General features: G+C 45.0%; 1 protein-coding gene across 1 annotated transcript in view; it reads left to right on the top strand.

Moving 5' to 3' along the window:
• The window catches only part of LOC141258015 (olfactory receptor 6B9-like), an 80,958-nt gene that overhangs the window by 30,621 nt on the left and 32,519 nt on the right, over positions 1 to 17,818 (top strand). Inside the window, exon 3 of the mRNA XM_073673043.1 lies at positions 3,817 to 3,849. Coding sequence (XP_073529144.1) covers positions 3,817 to 3,849 — 33 coding nt within the window. The remainder of the gene's footprint in view (positions 1 to 3,816; positions 3,850 to 17,818) is intronic.

The raw sequence follows: 17,818 nt of genomic DNA, 5'->3' as shown, positions 1-17,818 counted from the left end.
CCTGTATGTTGCTGCCTGCTTATGATTAGTGAACATGATACAAGGGAAGAAGTACACACCCTCAGAGAAAAATCTCTGCTAACACAGATATAAGCTTAGCATAAATTATAATCTAAACTTTACAAACAAAGCAAGTGTTTTATTTAGCTGTGCAGCCACCATTGCATGATACTGCCAGTTTAGCATGCTAAAAGTGGTGAACGATCCTCTTTAAGAAAGTTTCAACATTCCCTATGGTTTTCGCTTGGAAATATCAGTAAAGGACCAGCTAATACTCTCTTATTAAACTTCAATATTTAGATTAAATGTAGCTATGTAGCATGAAGTAAACTAATAGAAAAAACATCACAAGCAATCCGTTTCTGTAGAAAAGGAATGTGTAACAATTAGTGTTGAGCATTCCGATACTGAAATATCGGGTATCGACCGATATTCGCTGTATCGGAGTTCCGATACTGAGTTCCGATACTTTTAGAATAGCGAATACCGGAATCGGAAGTTCCCATAATGCAATGAGCCAGTTTGATTTTATTCAGCCAATGAGGATCCTAAGAAGTGTGGGCACATCGTGTTAGGCATGTTATGCATGTTAACTAATGGCATGGCTGTGATTGGCTGCTAAAATGATGTCATGATGCACTATAAAAGCCGCCGCCGCCATTTTGGGTTCACTCTGCTGTGAATTCAGTTAGGGACAGGACGCTGCTGTTCTGAGGGACAGTTTGAGATAGCGATTTGCTTTATTGTGCTTTACCCAGGCTACTTTATAAACTGCTGTGCGAGAAGCTTTCTTTTGCCTTGCAGCGCTAGTGCACAGTTCTCTGCACAGTTCACGGCTGTCTGCGAGGTCTCTGTGTGTGAGTGCAGCTCATGCTGTAGTGTGTTTGCAGCCACGTCCGGTTGCAGTCTGCTCAGCGTGCGTCACTGTCTCATACATTGTCCTTTTTTGCATTAGTGCTGCTCATTTTTCCTGATTTCTCCTATTAGTGTGGTTCCATCCGTATCCAGCTAGATTGCTTCCAAACACACTATATAGGAGTAGATAGAGAAGCTTTCTTTTGCCTTGCAGCGCTAGTGCACAGTTCTCTGCACTGTTCACGGCTGTCTGCGAGGTCTCTGTGTGTGAGTGCAGCTCATGCTGTAGTGTGTTCTGCAGCCACGTCCGGTTGTAGTCCGCTCAGCGTGTGTCACTGCCTCATACATTGTCCTTTTTTGCATTAGTGCTGCTCATTTTTCCTGATTTCTCCTATTAGTGTGGTTCCATCCGTATCCAGCTAGATTGCTTCCAAATACACTATATAGGAGTAGATAGAGAAGCTTTCTTTTGCCTTGCAGCGCTAGTGTACAGTTCTCTGCACTGTTCACGGCTGTCTGCGAGGTCTCTGTGTGTGAGTGCAGCTCATGCTGTAGTGTGTTCTGCAGCCACGTCCGGTTGTAGTCCACTCAGCGTGCGTCACTGCCTCATACACTGTCCTTTTTTGCATCAGTGCGCTCATTTTTCATGATTTCTCCTATTAGTGTGGTTCCATCCGTATCCAGCTAGATAGCTTCCAAACACACTATATAGGAGTAGATAGAGGAGCCTTTCTGGAGCCTTGTGCCCTGCAGCCCCAGCCAGATTAGTATTAGCCTATTTTTTGTAGCCCCATCTATTGCATTGTAGGTTACCTTCCTGCATTGTAATAGCTACAAAAAGTTTGTGATACTATCGGTTTTACATCTTTGGGCACATCCAGTGTCTTTTTGTGAAAAAAAAACCGTAAATAAAGTTCACCAAACACTCCACTTTACAGTTGTGTAGGCCACATTAGCTCATATTAAAGTCTAGTCCACACTTTATAAAATTAGTGTTTCTTATACTTGTTAGCAGCTGTTCAGGAATAAGCACACTAAGCCCTTAGTACTTTTCTGCCTATCTTTATCAGTCTACCAAGATGAAGAAGGCAGGGAGTAAGGCATGTGGGCGTGGGCGTGGGCATCGAGTTTCTGCAGGGAGAGGACGTGGGGATTCCGTGCCTGCTGCAGGCACCAGTGACTCAGCATCCCCCAGTTTTACCAGGGAACAATCCTTTATGCGCAGCTTTGTAGGAGCTAGCCGTACCCCACTGCTGCGGGATGACCAAATTGAAGCCGTTGTCGGATGGATGGCAGCTAACGCATCGACTTCAATTAGTTCCAGATTCTCTCAGGTCCTGAGCACTGAAGAGCACCCATCTGTCTCTTCACCACCTGCCAAATTGCCCAGGCAGTCAGAGAACCCTGGACAGGAGCCATCTCTACTTCTGTTCTCTGAATCTCTTGGCTTGGAAAGAGGGGGCCAGCCAAGCAGAATTCTAGAATTTGAAGAAGAGGTAGCATGCAGTGATGCGCAACCGCTTTTTCTCTCTGAATCTGAAGAGGCGGGTGGGCCAGTGCCTATGGTCAGCACACCTCAGTACGCATCTGATGATGAGACTCAGGTGCCACTTTCTGGTGCGTACTGTGCTCTCGAGACTACCCAGGAGAAGCAGTTGTTTGAAGAGGGTAGTGTAGATGATGAGGTCCTTGACCCATCATGGCGTGAGGTACAGGAAGGTGGTGGGAGCAGCTCTGAGGAAGAGATTCCCCGAACGGCCCAAAAAGGAGGGAGAGGGAGGGGGCAGACTTGGTTGCCTGTAGCCTCCACTTCGGCACCCATTAGGAGCATGCATCTTCCAAAACCCAAAACGGGCGCTCCCAAGACTTGCAGTGCCTGGTCCTTTTTTGACACAGTTGCAGATAACATTTGCTTTGTCAAATGCAAGCTGTGTAATCAGAAAGTGAAAAGAGGGAAAAGTGTCAGCAACCTCAATACCACAAATATGTGGAAACATGTGCGGACCAAGCACATGGTGGAGTTACAAAGACACACTGAAGACCTAGGCCAACCTACAGCGCCACCTACCACCTCTTCAGCTCGTGTTGTAGCCTCTTCCTCCAGCTCACACACAGCTGATTCGGCTCCCTCACAGGATCGCCATGGAAGAACCTCTGGCACTGTTGTACAGAGACACAGTGTCATTCCACCCACAGCACCACGTTACCTGTCATCCTCACACTCCCAGGCCAGTCTACAGCCATCGTTAGCACAGGCATGGGAGAAAAGGCGCCCATACTCGGCAAACCACCCCCGAGCACAGGCTCTGAATGCTGGCATTGCAAAACTACTGTCCCTTGAAATGCTATCATTCAGGCTGGTGGAGACTGACACCTTCCGTAACTTGATGGCATTGGCAGTCCCACAATACAACGTGCCCAGCCGCTTTTATTTCAGCAGGCAAGCCGTCCCTGCCCTGCAACAGCATGTGGAGGGAAAAATTAAACATGCGCTACAAAACGCCGTCAGTAGCAAGGTCCACCTGACCTCCGATGCGTGGACCAGTAAGCATGGACAGGGACGATACCTTTCCCTCACTGCCCATTGGGTAAATGTTGTGGAGCCGGGTACAGATCTTGAGAGTGGCGCTGTACGTGTTCTGCCAACTCCAAAGATTGCAGGAATCCAGTCTGTACACATTGACTCCTCCTCATACTCCAGTTCCTCTGAATCAGTGCTGCAGGAGCCGTCACGGTCTACCTCCATATCGACCCGTGAACGGTTACCTGTTACGACCGATATGAGCACAGCCGTGGCCAAACTTCAACAGGCCGTATTGAAATTAATTTCTTTGGGGAATCGAAGCCACACAGCGCAGGAGCTCTGGAATTCCTTCAAGCAGCAGAGCGACGTGTGGTTTGTGCCAGCGAATCTCCAGCCAGGCATGGTAGTGTGTGACAATGGCCGAAATCTGGTGGCAGCTCTGGGCCTAGGCAACCTCACTCACATCCCATGTTTGGCACATGTGCTCAACTTGGTCGTGCAGAGTTTTTTGAGGGACTATCCGGATCTTGATGCACTGCTGCACAAGGTCCGCATAGAGTGCGCTCACTTTCGGCGTTCCAGCATCGCAAGATCGCGCATTGCAGCTCTGCAGCGCTGATTACGCCTTCCGGAACATTGCATATGTGACCTACCCACCAGGTGGAATTCAACGTTACATATGTTGGAGAGGTTGTGTGAGCAGCAGGCAGCAGTAATGGAGTACTAGCTGCAGCAGGCGCAAACAAATCGCACTGCGCGCCATTCACACTTCACCACCACTAAGTGGGCCTCTATGAAGGACATCTGCCACGTTTTGCGTGCCTTCGATTATTCCACGCGGATGGCGAGTGCAGATGATGCACTAGTCAGCATGACTATCCCCCTTATCTGCCTGCTTGAAAAAACACTGCAAGCACTAAGGGACGAGGTTTTGGAAGAGGTGGAGGATGAGGAGTCACAAATGCCATCTGCTTCTGTATAGTCTGTGCAACATGGTTCCTCACAAAGGCCTAGGCAGGGGACACTTTGTGAGGCGGATGAGGAGTCAATGGAGGAGGAAGACATCTGTCCAGAGGAGGGAGGTACACAATGCTCTAGTAGTCAGTATCTAGAGCGAGGGTGGGCTGATGCAGAGCAGGCAGAGATCACGCCTCAAGCAGGGGACAGCGTTTCTTGGCCAGTTGGCAGTCTGCAGCACATGGTTGATTTCATGCTTCAGTGCCTGAGAAACTACCGCCGCATCGCCCACATTCTCAACACAGCTAATTATTGGGTGTCCACCCTCCTAGATCCTCGCTACTGGGACAACTTACAAAGCCTCATAACACCGTTGAATCGGAAGCGTAAAATGCGGGAGTACCAAGACACACTGGTGCATTCCATCATGTTCTCCATTCCACCCGAGAGCAGTGCTGCTAGTGCTTTACAAAGCAGCTCAGTGCGTTGAGGCAGTGGAGGAAGCTCTGCACAAAGAGGGAGCTGAAGCAGCGCCTCAGCACAAGGAAAGAACAGTATGGCCCAAATGTGGCAAAGTTTTGTGTCCCTGCCACAAATGTCTACACCATGGTTTTTAACAGAGAAAAATGCAAAGTACTACATCTGGGCAATAAAAATGAAAAACGCATATACAAAATGGGAGGAATAGAGCTAAGCAACAGTACAAATGAAAAAGACTTAGGTATACTAATAGATCATAGACTGAACATGAGTCAACAGTGTGATGCAGCAGCAAAAAAGGCAAACACAATTCTGGGATGTATTAACAGAAGCATACAGTCTAGATCACGTGAAGTCATTATCGCACTTTACTCCTCTTTGGTCAGACCTCATCTGGAATACTGTGTCCGGTTTTGGGCACCACATTTTAAAAAAGACATCGACAAACTGGAGCAAGTTCAGAGAAGAGCGACCAGAATGGTGACCGGTCTGAAAACCATGTCCTATGAGGAACGGTTACAGGATTTGGGAATGTTTAGCTTGCATAAAAGAAGACTGAGAGGAGACTTAATAGCTGTCTACAAATATCTCAAGGGCTGTCACATTGAAGAAGGATCATCTTTATTCTCATTTGTGCAAGGAAAGACTAGAAGCAACGGGATGAAACTGAATGGGAGGAGACACAGATTAGATATTAGAAAAAACTTTTTGACAGTTAGGGTGATAAATGAGTGGAACAGGCTGCCACGAGAGATGGTGAGTTCCCCTTCAATGGACGTCTTCAAACAGAGGCTGGACAGACAACTTTCTGAGATGATTTAGTGAATCCTGCTTTGAGCAGGGGGTTGGACCAGATGACCCAGGAGGTCCCCTCCAACTCTACCATTCTATGACCATCACAGACGGCTCCAGTCAGCAGGAGGCAACGTTTCCGTCAGATGGTGACAGACTACATGTCTTGCCCTCTCAGTATACTCCCAGACGGCTCTTACCCCTTCAAGTTTTGGGTCACTAAGCTGGATACATGGCCAAAGCTTAGCCAGTATGCATGGGAGGTGCTGGCTTGCCCTGCTGCTAGTGTATTATCGGAACGCGTCTTTAGTGCCGCAGGTGGTGTACTAACAGACCTTCGCATCCGACTATCCTCCGATAACGTTGACCGGCTTACTTTTCTGAAAATGAACAAGGCCTGGATCTCAAATGAATTTGCCAGTCCTCTTCCAGATTAAATAATTGGTTGTCAATAGTATCCAGGTCTCCTGTTGTGTTCATGTTTCTACCACCTGAACTGTAATCCCTGGGCTCCAACACCGCCAGTTGCTGCTCAGAAGTGCCGTCTGCACAGTTAACACTTCCTCCAGTGTTATTGGGGTTCAGTAACGTCAGTTGATCCCCTGCTGTGTGTCGGGCAATTTCTCCTGCTCTGTCCACATTCACACTACTACTGATTTTAAACTTGCTCCAATTAGGCCTCTGGCTCCTCTCTGTTTTCAGTATTTACCCTGGGCTCCAACACCGCCAGTTGCTGCTCAGAAATGCCGTCTGCACAGTCAACACTTGCTCCAGTGGTATTGGGGTTCAGTAACGTCAGCTGATCCCCTGCTGTGTGTCCGGCAATTTCTCCTGCTCTGTCCACATTCACACTACTAATGATTTTAAACTTGCTCCAATTAGGCCTCTGGCTCCTCTCTGTTTTCAGTATTTACTCTGGGCTCCAACACCGCCAGTTGCTGCTCAGAAGTGCCGTCTGCACAGTCAACACTTGCTCCAGTGTTATTGGGGTTCAGTAACGTCAGCTGATCCTCTGCTGTATGTCCGGCAATTTCTCCTGCTCTGTGCACATTCACACTACGAATGATTTTAAACTTGCTCCAATTAGGCCTCTGGCTCCTCTCTGTTTTCAATATTTACCCTGGGCTCCAACACCACCAGTTGCTGCTCAGAAGTGCCGTCTGCACAGTCAACACTTGCTCCAGTGTTATTGGGGTTCAGTAACGTCAGCTGATCCCCTGCTGTGTGTCCGGCAATTTCTCCTGCTCTGTCCACATTCACACTACTACTGATTTTTAACTTGCTCCTATTAGGCCTCTGGCTCCACTCTGTTTTTAGTATTTACCCTGGGTTCCAGCACCGCCAGCTGTTTCCCAGCAGTGTCTTTGGCATGGGTACTCCCTCCTGCCCAGCCTGGTTCCAGCACGCCAGCTGTTTCCGGGTAGTGTCAAAGTCACTTTGCCTCCAATACGTTGTCCTGTCGTGTTGCGGTCGGGTTAACCAACTCTATGGTGCCTGCAGTTTAGGTGACTCCTATGTGGGCTGCGAGATCTGGCAATGAAGGCTGGTTCCATAGTGCCAATAGGACAAGCACCCCCTGTAGGACTGTGGGTTTCGGTAACTCCGGCTGGCTCGCGGCCTTGCAACTTTTTTTTTCATGTGTACCTTCTGCTGCTTATATGAGTTCCAGTACCATTAGCTGGTTCTTTGGAAGTCAATCTTGAACATGTCCCCCTGGGTTCCAGTAACATCAGCTGGTTTCAGGCAGTGCCTTTGGCTTAGGTGCCTCCTTCTCGGTATCCGAGCTCTACCAACGTCTGCTGGCCCTTGGTAGTGCTTTCTGGCACAGGTACCTCCTGCTTAGTAACCGTACCATCAGCTGGTCCTCGGTAGTTCCATTGGCTCTTGTACCTTCTGCTACCCATCCGGGTTCCAGTACCATCAGCTGGTTCTCGGCAGTTTCTCAGCCTTCTTGTACCTTCTGCTACATTTCCAATTCAAGCTTTTTGAAATGGTTTTTGGTAATCACTCTGGATCTCCCTGATGACGGCCCTGAAGACGACGACCCTGAAGACCACCCCGAAGAAGACGAGGACCCCGAAGACGATGACCCTGAAGACGACGACCCTGAAGACCACCCCGAAGAAGACGAGGACCCCGAAGAAGACGAGGACCCCGAAGACGACGACCCTGAAAACCACCCCGAAGAAGACGAGGACCCCGAAGACGACGACCCTGAAAACCACCCCGAAGAAGACGAGGACCCCGAAGACGACGACCCTGAAGACGACGACCCTGAAGACCACCCCTAAGAAGACGAGGACCCCGAAGATGATGACCCTGAAGACGATGACCCTGTTGACCAACCCGAAGAAGACGAGGACCCCGAAGACGACGACCCTGAAGAAGACGACCCTGAAGACCACCCCGAAGAAGACGAGGACCCCGAAGATGACCCTGAAGATGACGACCCTAAAGACCACCCCAATGAAGACCAAGAAGATGACCCTGAAGAAGATGACCAATAGGACAAAGAACAAGAAGACAACCACCAAGATACAGAAGAACAAGAGACAGAAGACCAAGAAGCAGAAGAACAAGAAGCTGAAGAACAAAAAGCAGAAGAACATTAAGCATAAGACTAAAAATCAGAGCAAAAGATATTATCTAAATTATTAGCAGAAGAAGACTAAGCAGTGTATGTGGGTGAGTCCGTTCCTCCTCGTGGTGCCCCTGGAAAATACCTGCTGCTGCAGGCCAAACTGAACGCGGACAAATCCTGTTGTAAATCTTTTGTGACAGGCAAAACGGAAGGTGTAATCTTCAAACTTTTATAGATAACAACTGCAGGAATGCCTGTCACAACTAAGAATATGATGAAGAAGAAGAATATGAAGAAGCTGAAGAAGTAGAATATGAAGAAGGATAATAGTTGAATAAGAAGAATATGAAGAATATAAAAAAAAAGAATAATAGGAAGAAGGTGAAGAAGATGAATAAGGTGAAGAAGAAGTTGATGAAAAAGATGCTGCTGCTGAGGATGATGAAGGAGAAAGTGTGGGAGAAGTAAAAAAGAAGGTGAAGAGCATGAAAGTAGTGAAACATAAATATCTGACAAAATATAAAAAAGCTTAACATAGTCAATATCTTTGTAACTCCAAACGTCTTAAAAAAAATATTAATTCCTGCTATTCCATTTGATTGGGCTAAACCTCTATGCCTTTAATGTCTCCTACACCTCCCCCAGTACATTCTACATTATTCTTAGTTGTTTTCCTTCATGTAGAATTAATCTACAAGGAAAGAAAGGATTTATTTTCATTCCGATATTTGTGTCCCATTGACTTGCATTGGTTTCCGGTATCGGAATCGGCGATATCCGATATTTTTTGGGTATCGGTCTGATCCAATCCGATCCGACATTTCCCGATATCGGAATGTATCGCTCAACACTAGTAACAATGTGATACAAATCCTAATACAGTTGGTTCAATTCTATGTAGATAATTATTAATCAGTCCTGAGTCTATAGGACTGTGGACTGTGGTTCTAAAGAAAACCAACTTTGCTGTTTACTTCTGTACTACTTTATGAGCAGCACAGATTTTTGCAATAATACAGAACAGGAAAATTGAATTTTATACAGCTGACTTAGTTGTTTAGTTACATTGCCTGCATTTTGTCAAAAGAGAGATAAACATCAGCAGGCTTGTATCCAGCTAGGGATATCATTGAGACGGCATTCTTATAACTAAATCACTAATTTTCAAAAAGGTCTGTTTTAGGCAATTTCTGCAAATGGTAAGGCAAACCTTTAACATACTAAGGAGATGATTATTTTGGGCCTTTAGGTCTGAATGATATTTAATATTTTTCCAACACATTCAGAGAGCCTTAACTTTTCTTTTTGTTTCTTTTGACATTTTGAGGGTTTTTTAGCTGTTTTGTGGTACTGTTTGACTTATATAATTTTATTTTTACTAGGAGAATAGGAAAATCACAACATTTCAGTCTTTCTTTTAGTTTTCTTGCAACTTCCAAGATGTTTAAAATAAAATATTTTAATAAATAAATGTTTTGAATATAATCTGAATATAGAAATGATATCACAGCACTCACCAGATAATACAAATTCTTTACCTTATTGCATCCAAAGTGCAATATATGAATAAAAACAGAGAGGACACTCAGCACTTAGAAATGTGTAGCAAGAAGAAGTAAGGTGTTATAAGTAGAGATGAACAAACCTTTCAAGGTTCGGTTCGATTTGGTTCAGATTTGCAAATGTCCCGATGTTCGCCAAACAGTTTGTTGAACAGTTCCTTGAACATATCCGAACCCCATTGAATTCAATGGGAGGCAAAAGCAAATGCATAGATAACATCTTCAGGGGGCCAAAAAGCTGATAAAATAGCTCAAATTAGGGAAGACACCAGGAAAAGTGGTGCTAGTTGATCCAGAGTACAAATAGCATAATTGCGCATAATTGTTCCAGGGCCTGGGACAGGGCTTGGACCAGCATTTCCAGCTTAAGGCTGCGTGCACACGATGCATTTCTCATGAGCTTCCGCTGCGGAATTTCCGCAGCGGAAACGCATCAAAAACGCATGGTAATCCGCACCCAATGGTCCCCAATGGCATTCCGCAATGTCAATGCACATGCTGCGGATTTTTCCGCAGCGTTTCTGCAGCGCTCATAAATCCGCAGCATGTTCATTAATTTTGCGGAAGCGCCGCCATTGACTTGCATTGAGACGCATATAATCCGTGTCTGTACATTTGTACAAGCGGATAATATGCGTTTCAATGTGCGTATGGTACCCAGTTCTGGAGGAGAGAAGACTCTCATCCAGACCTGGGTACCGTTGTACCTGTAAAAAAAAGAATAAAATAATAAATAAAGTTTATATTCACCTGTCCGGCGGCCCCTGCAGCGCTTCTCCTTCCAGGACCTGAGATGACGTCGCGGTCATGTGATCGCAGGCTGTCTCGCGAGAGCCCGGCAACCAGGAAGAAGCCAGGACGAGCGCGACTGCACACGCGGCGGGGCATCAGGGGTAAGTATAGCTTTATTTTTTTATTTTTATGGTCACACTATATAAATCCATGCCGTTTGCATGGATTTATACAGTGTGACCTAGTTGTCAAGCACTTTCCAAGTGATGCTATCGCCTGGAAAGTGCTTGTCAGTCCGCATGCGGAAACACATGCATTAACGCATGTGAATCTGCTTGTGAATCCGCATATATTCTGCAGGAAAAACGCATGCACAGTCTGCATGCGTTTTTTCTGCCAGGGAGATGCAGAAATGCTGCAGAAATTTTCTGTTTCATTTCTGCATCGTGGGCACATAGCCTAAACATTGATCAGTAACAGGTGGATGAGTGACAGGTGTAGGCCTGGTGCTCTGAGAGCCCTGCCAAATTCAGCCAACACACATGAAGGAGACCAAACTTGGAGTCCAAACATTTCCAAAAATTAGGGGCACACACGGGGAAAAGTGGCATGAATTGACCCACAGTAGAAATTTTATAATGGCCCAGCAGCAGTCAGGCATGGGCAATGCATGAGACAGGGTCTGGGCAGCATTTACAGCTTTGAATTTAAGTTCAAATTAAGAGGTGGGTGAGGGACTGATATAGGCCTGCTGTGCTGGGAGCCTTGATACCTAATGCAACAGCTCAAACTGCTTTTTCTGCTCAGCCACACTCAGGTGGCACAAATATCAGCTTTGTAGACTACTATTGTTAGAAAAATGTAAAGGGAATCTGTCATCCCCTGGGACTTATTTGACCTACTAATATGGGCATACAGGTGATAGAAATGTAAATCTATTCCTGCCTGTATGCCTCATATTAGAGGTCTAATTGCTGTGAAATTTCTATTTATTCATTCATAGAATCATAGAATCATAGAATGGTAGAGTTGGAAGGGACCTCCTGGGTCATCTGGTCCAACCCCCTCCTCAAAGCAGGATTCACTAAATCATCTCAGACAGATTTCTGTCCAGCCTCTGTTTGAAGACGTCCATTGAAGGGGAACTCACCACCTCTCGTGGCAGCCTGTTCCACTCATTCATCACCCTAACTGTCAAAAAGTTTTTTCTAATATCTAATCTGTGTCTCCTCCCATTCAGTTTCATCCCATTGCTTCTAGTCTTTTCTTGTGCAAATGAGAATAAAGATGATCCTTCTACAATGTGACAGCCCTTGAGATATTTGTAGACAGCTATTAAGTCTCCTCTCAGTCTTCTTTTATGCAAGCGAAACATTCCCAAATCCTGTAACCGTTCCTCATAGGACATGATTTGCAGACCGGTCACCATTCTGGTTGCTCTTCTCTGAACTTGCTCCAGTTTGTCGATGTCTTTTTTAAAATGTGGTGCCCAAAACTGGACACAGTATTCCAGATGAGGTCTGGGCAAAGAGGAGTAAAGTGCGATAATGACTTCACATGATCTAGACTGTATGCTTCTGTTAATACATCCCAGAATTGTATTTGCCTTTTTTTCTGCTGCATCACACTGTTGACTCATGTTCAGTCTATGATCTATTAGTATGCCTAAGTCTTTTTCACATGTACTGTTGCATAGATCTATTCCTCCCATTCTGTATATGCTTTTTTCATTTTTAATGCCCAGATGTAGTACTTTGCATTTTTCCCTGTTAAAAACCATTCTGTTGGTTGCTGCCCACTCTCTCTTCTCTAGTGTTAGCTATCCCTCCTAGCTTTGTGTCATCAGCAAATTTAATCAGTTTACCCTCAAATCCTTCATCTAAATCATTGATAAAGATGTTGAACAATACAGGTCCCAGGACAGAGCCCTGTGGTACCCTACTTGAGACATTCATCCATCTGGATGTAAAGCCATTTACTCTCTGAGTCCGATCACTAAGCCAGTTATGAATCCACCTAACAGTTGCCTTGTCCATTCCATACATGGTCATTTTTTCAATTAGGATGGTGTGAGATACTTTGTCAAAGGCTTTGCTGAAGTCAAGATATACTATATCTACAGCATTTCCCTGATCCACCCAGTCAGTGATTCTGTCATAGAAGGAAATTAAGTTAGTCTGACATGACTTGTTAGTTACAAACCCATGCTGACTCTGGTTAATCACTTCATTCTTATCCAGATACATACATACATGTTGTTTAATAATTTGTTCAAAGATCTTTCCTGGTATAGAAGTCAGACTCACCGGCCTATAGTTACCTGGGTCCACCTTCTTTCCCTTTTTGAAGATAGGAGCAACATTTGCTCTTTTCAAGTCTTCTGGGACTTCTCCTGTTCTCCAAGAATTTTCAAAGATTCTGGATAGTGGTTCTAAAATTTCTTCTACGATCTCCTTCAGTACTCTGGGGTGTAATTCATCTGGACCTAGAGACTTGAACTCATTTATGTTAGCTAAATATTCCCTCACAATCTTTCTGTTTACAGATAACCTGGATTCTTCTATTCCTTTAATAGGATAGTGAAGATCATTTGATGTTACATTTTCTTTCTGAGAGAAAACTGATGCAAAATAGGAATTAAAAAGTTTGGCCTTCTCAACATCCTTTCTTACCATTTCACCATTTTCATCCTGTAAAAATCCTATAGCATCTTAGACTATTCTTTTACTTTTGACATACCCCCAAAATCCTTTTTTATTGCTTTTGGCATCTCTTGCAAGCCTTAATTCATAGTCAGCTTTAGCTAACCTGATACGTGCCCTACAGGTTCTGCAGACTGCATTATAATCTTCTTTAGATATGCCTCCCTCTTTCCATTTGATAAACATTTCATTCTTTCTTTTTAGCATGTATTTAAGTTCTGTGTTCATCCATCCTGGTTTCCTTAAATGCTTCCCATTCTTCCTACGTTTCAGGATTGCTAACGATTGTGCTTTGAGAATCTCATTTTTAAAAATCTCCCATCCTTCCTGGACATTTTTGTCCTTAAGGACATCCAGCCATTGTATCCCTCCTATTCTCTTTCTGAGTCGCTTAAAATCTGTCTTTCTAAAATCTAACCTTGAAGTTTGAGTCTTCACATGTCTTCCTCCTCTAGTTATCCAAAATTCTATAATAGCATGATCGCTACCTCCTAGGGTCCCAGCCACTTTTACCTCCTCAACCATTTCCTCCCTGTTTATAAGGATTAGATCCAAAGTAGCAGATTCCCTTGTTTTCTCCCCTACCTTTTGGAAGATAAAGTTGTCAGCAAGAGAGGATAAGAATTTGCCTGACCTGTTAGTTTTACTTGAGAGAGATTCCCAACAAATGTCTGGATAGTTGAAATCTCCCATGACCACTACGTCATATTTTTTGGAGAACTTGGTCATTTGATACATAAAGAGTTCATCCATATCTTCAGCTTGCCCAGGTGGCCTGTAGTAAATGCCTACAATGGTGTCCTTTCCATTGTTCTCTCCTTGTATTCTTACCCAAACAGTTTCCACAGAACTCCCAGTCTCTGAAGCTTCAATCTTTGTGCAGATATACACTTTTCTAACATACAATGCGACACCTCCTCCTCGTTTATCAAGTCTGTTTCTTACAAATAAGATGTATCCTTTTATCCTTGTATTCCAATCATGTGTATCGTCCCACCAAGTTTCAGTGATTCCAATGACATCATATTTCTTTTCCTGCGTTAGTAGTTCCAATTCTCCTTCTTTGTTGACCATGCTTTGTGCATTTGTATAAAAACATTTTAGTTTGTGATTGGTTTCTTTTGCACTCAAGTCCCAGGGTCTGGATGAAATCCCCGCCTCCTGTGGTAATTATAATTTTTCTCCCATCCCCTGCACGTCACAGTGCCCTGTGACATGCAGTTGCGGCAGCCAAATCCCGAGCCTGCGCGCTTCAATCTTTGCAAAAGGCGCACGTCTTCCTCTCATCTATGTTCATTGTACTGCAGGGATCTTGTGCGCAGGTGCCGGGAAGTCATAGTGACTTGCCGGTGCCAGCGCACAAGATCCCTGCAGCACTATGACCAAAGACAGGAGGAAGAAGTGCGCATTCTGTAAAAAGTGAAGTGTACAGGTTTGGCCGTAGCAACTGCACGTCACAGGGCACTGTGATGTACAGGGGAGAGGGAAAACATTATAATTAACACAGGAGGCAGGGATTTCTTTTGGGCCCAGGGCCCAAAAGGCATTAGAAGCCAGATTGAAATAAAAGACGTTTCACAGAAACAAGACCTCTAATAGGAGGCATACAAGTAGAAATAGATTTACATTTCTATCACCTGTATGCCCATATTAGTAGGTCAGATAAGTCCCAGGTGGTGACAGATTCCCTTTAAGGATAGTAACACAGGTAATTGACTGAAAGTAAGTGCAGGCCTTCCGGTATGAGAGCCCTACTGCCACACACATGAAGGAGACCCAACTTGGAGTCAAACATTTACAAAAATTAGGGGCAGATACCACTAAAGTGGCATACATTTCCCCAGAGTAGAAATAGTATAATGGGGACTGACACCCCTTCCACTACAGGCAACCCTCCATATGGAGACCCAATTTGGAGTCTCCACATTTCAAGAAAGTAGCAGTAGCAACAGCAGGCACAGAGGCCACCACAAAGGTGTCACAGACTGCAATAATACGAGATCAGTGCAACACACGAAAATCTCCACCATCACCTAGTCTGCCCAGTATGCGACTGGGGTGCAAAAGTCATTTGAGTTCCTTGACTTGTTCATTTTTAAGAAAGTTAGACAGTCTACACTTTCAGGGTACAGCCAGATGTGCTTATCCATCAGGACGCCACCAGCAGTGCTGGAGACACATTCTGAGAGAACGCTGGCTGCCGGGCATGACAAAACCTCTACGGCATGACAAGCAAGCTCAGGCCACTCTTCCATTTTTGAAGACCAAAATGCTAAAGGGTCCAAACCACTCCCTGATTGCCTTGATATTGAGTTTGAGATACTCCTGCACCTTCTTCTCCAGTCGTTCACTACATGTCAGACTTGTACTCTGTTCTGCTGGTGCAGGGGCTGGTCTAAATATGTGTGAAATGACTCACAGAATTAGCTTCTGCCACTTACACTGCTGCTGCTGTTAATGTTTTTGTGTTGAGGACTCGATGTTCTTGCGGTTGGAAGTCTAGAACTGTGATGCACACTGTGTGCCTCACTGCTGTCTAGGGGAAAAACAGTTGTAACACTATCTACAAGCGTGTTTCAATACTCCAGCATGTGCACGTCCCTTTCCAGGTGCGGAAGCATCTGGCAAAATGTACTCTTGTACCGTGGATCTAACAGAGTGGAAACCCAGTAGTCAGCACTATTTCTAATGCTAACAATATGGGCCAATGGATTCTATTTAATGATCCCACACCCATGCTCCCATCATCCCTCGTTAAAGCCAGCAAAGGCGAAACGCGCGTCGGTATACGCGGGGTTCAGTGCCAATTCACTGGTGGTAAGCATGCTTATCTCATTTCATCCTTTACCTGCTCCCCTTCTTATCATATGAGGGGTTCATTGCTCTAATTGTGGGTACTTCACCTTATTCTATGAACTGTTATCTCTTCATTTACTTTTGCATATCTGCACTTTACTTGCATTGTCACTTTACCTTTTCTCCACTAGGGGAAATAATTATGATTGTCTATTCCACTATTTTGTGGTTTACATACATTTTGAAGAGCTCCTCCTCTGTTTATTCATATTTCCACTTTCTGAGCCTTGAATATATTAATTTATCTGTATTGAGAACATGCATTTTGTGGTTTTGTCTGCATTTACCCACCACGTGGAAATTTATAATACATTTTCATGGGTATCTCATGTTTTAAAACATTAATTGCCATCTATACTATATTATACATGTCCCCATGATATTGTGTATTTGTTTATTTATTCATTTATCTTGGCACTTTACCCTATATACAACACCTGTTGGATCCTGTACTATTCTATATTTGTCTGTCTAATTTTATTCAATAAAGTTTTTTGATTTTCATTATTGTCTGTTGTGCATTCTAGTTGTAGGGGATTACAATATGGGCATCATGTTGCAGATAGTGCAGCAAGAAGACGTTCATGTCTCCGGCGCTTCCATGAATTTCAAGTCCATGGTGTGTTAGTGGCGAGATAACACTCAAACTTGCTTCCTCCGTCCCCTCCCGTCAACCATGGACAACAGAGAGGGGATCATTATCCTCTTCATCTCCTGACTGTTGCGCGTCCATCACCTCTTGCTCCTCCTCCATTTGTTTCTCGGCTCCTGAACCTTCACTAACAGTTTCTCTGGTACCATAAGCCCCCCTAAATCGCTGTGGTCCACCCTCCCTTGGCACCCACCTATGCGGCGACAGTCCGGAACTTAGAGATATTGTTATCCCTTCCTCATCCTCTGCTGTTTCCTCCTCTTACTCTGGGACCTCCACCTCCTCCCGCAGACTATTTAAAGTGTGCTCCAGCATGTAGATGACTGGAATAATGATGTTGAGTGATGACGGCATCATCAGCGATAACCATCTTAGTAGCCATTTCGAAACTGTACAGAGGGTGCAGAGGTCCTTTATCTGTGCCTACTCCGCAAACATGATTTGCACCACGTCCGTACTGCGTTGACCCATGCTATGCAAAATGAGATACTGTGTTAGGGCTCGTTGCTGCTGCCACAGTTGCTGCAAAATGTGCAGAATTGAATGCCACTGTGTTGGCATATGGCATATCAACCAGTTAACCGCTATGGTCAATGACCTCTGTAGAGATGCAAGACGATGACCGGTGGGGTGCAAATGGCGGAAGTGAGAACACAGCGAGCGTGCTTTCTGCAGCAGCGCATCCAGGCTGGGATAGTGGTGGAGAAATTGCTGTACCACCAGGTTGAGGACGTGAGCCATGCAAGGCACGTGTGTGAGGTTGCACCGGCGTAGGGCTGCCACCAGGTTCACACCATTATCACACATGGCATTCCCTGGCTCCAGTTTCAGTGAAGACAGCAATTGCTCAAACTTAGCCTGGATAGCTGTCCACAACTTTTGAGCTGTGTGACTGCGATCTGATAGTTGTGAGCCCCAGATGTGCAGTACGGAGGTGGGGGGATTCTCTCTGCACTGTTGGAACACATGTCTCATTAAAGAAGAGGTTGAGGTCATAGGTGGAGGCCCTAGAGAAGATGAAGGAGGCAGAAGCAGTGGAGGAAGTATTTGATACAGAGGTTTATCCTGAACATCGTGAGGATTCTAAGACTTGTAGAGCAGCCCCTTCCCCATACCTGCCCCCAG

This window comes from Phyllobates terribilis, unplaced genomic scaffold (genome assembly GCF_046119375.1).
Source record: "Phyllobates terribilis strain yellow unplaced genomic scaffold, ASM4611937v1 Scaffold_1__5_contigs__length_1240528914, whole genome shotgun sequence".
Classification (NCBI taxonomy): domain Eukaryota; kingdom Metazoa; phylum Chordata; class Amphibia; order Anura; family Dendrobatidae; genus Phyllobates; species Phyllobates terribilis.
Note: the sequence above shows the minus strand (reverse complement) of the source record. Positions and strands in the feature narration are given on the sequence as shown.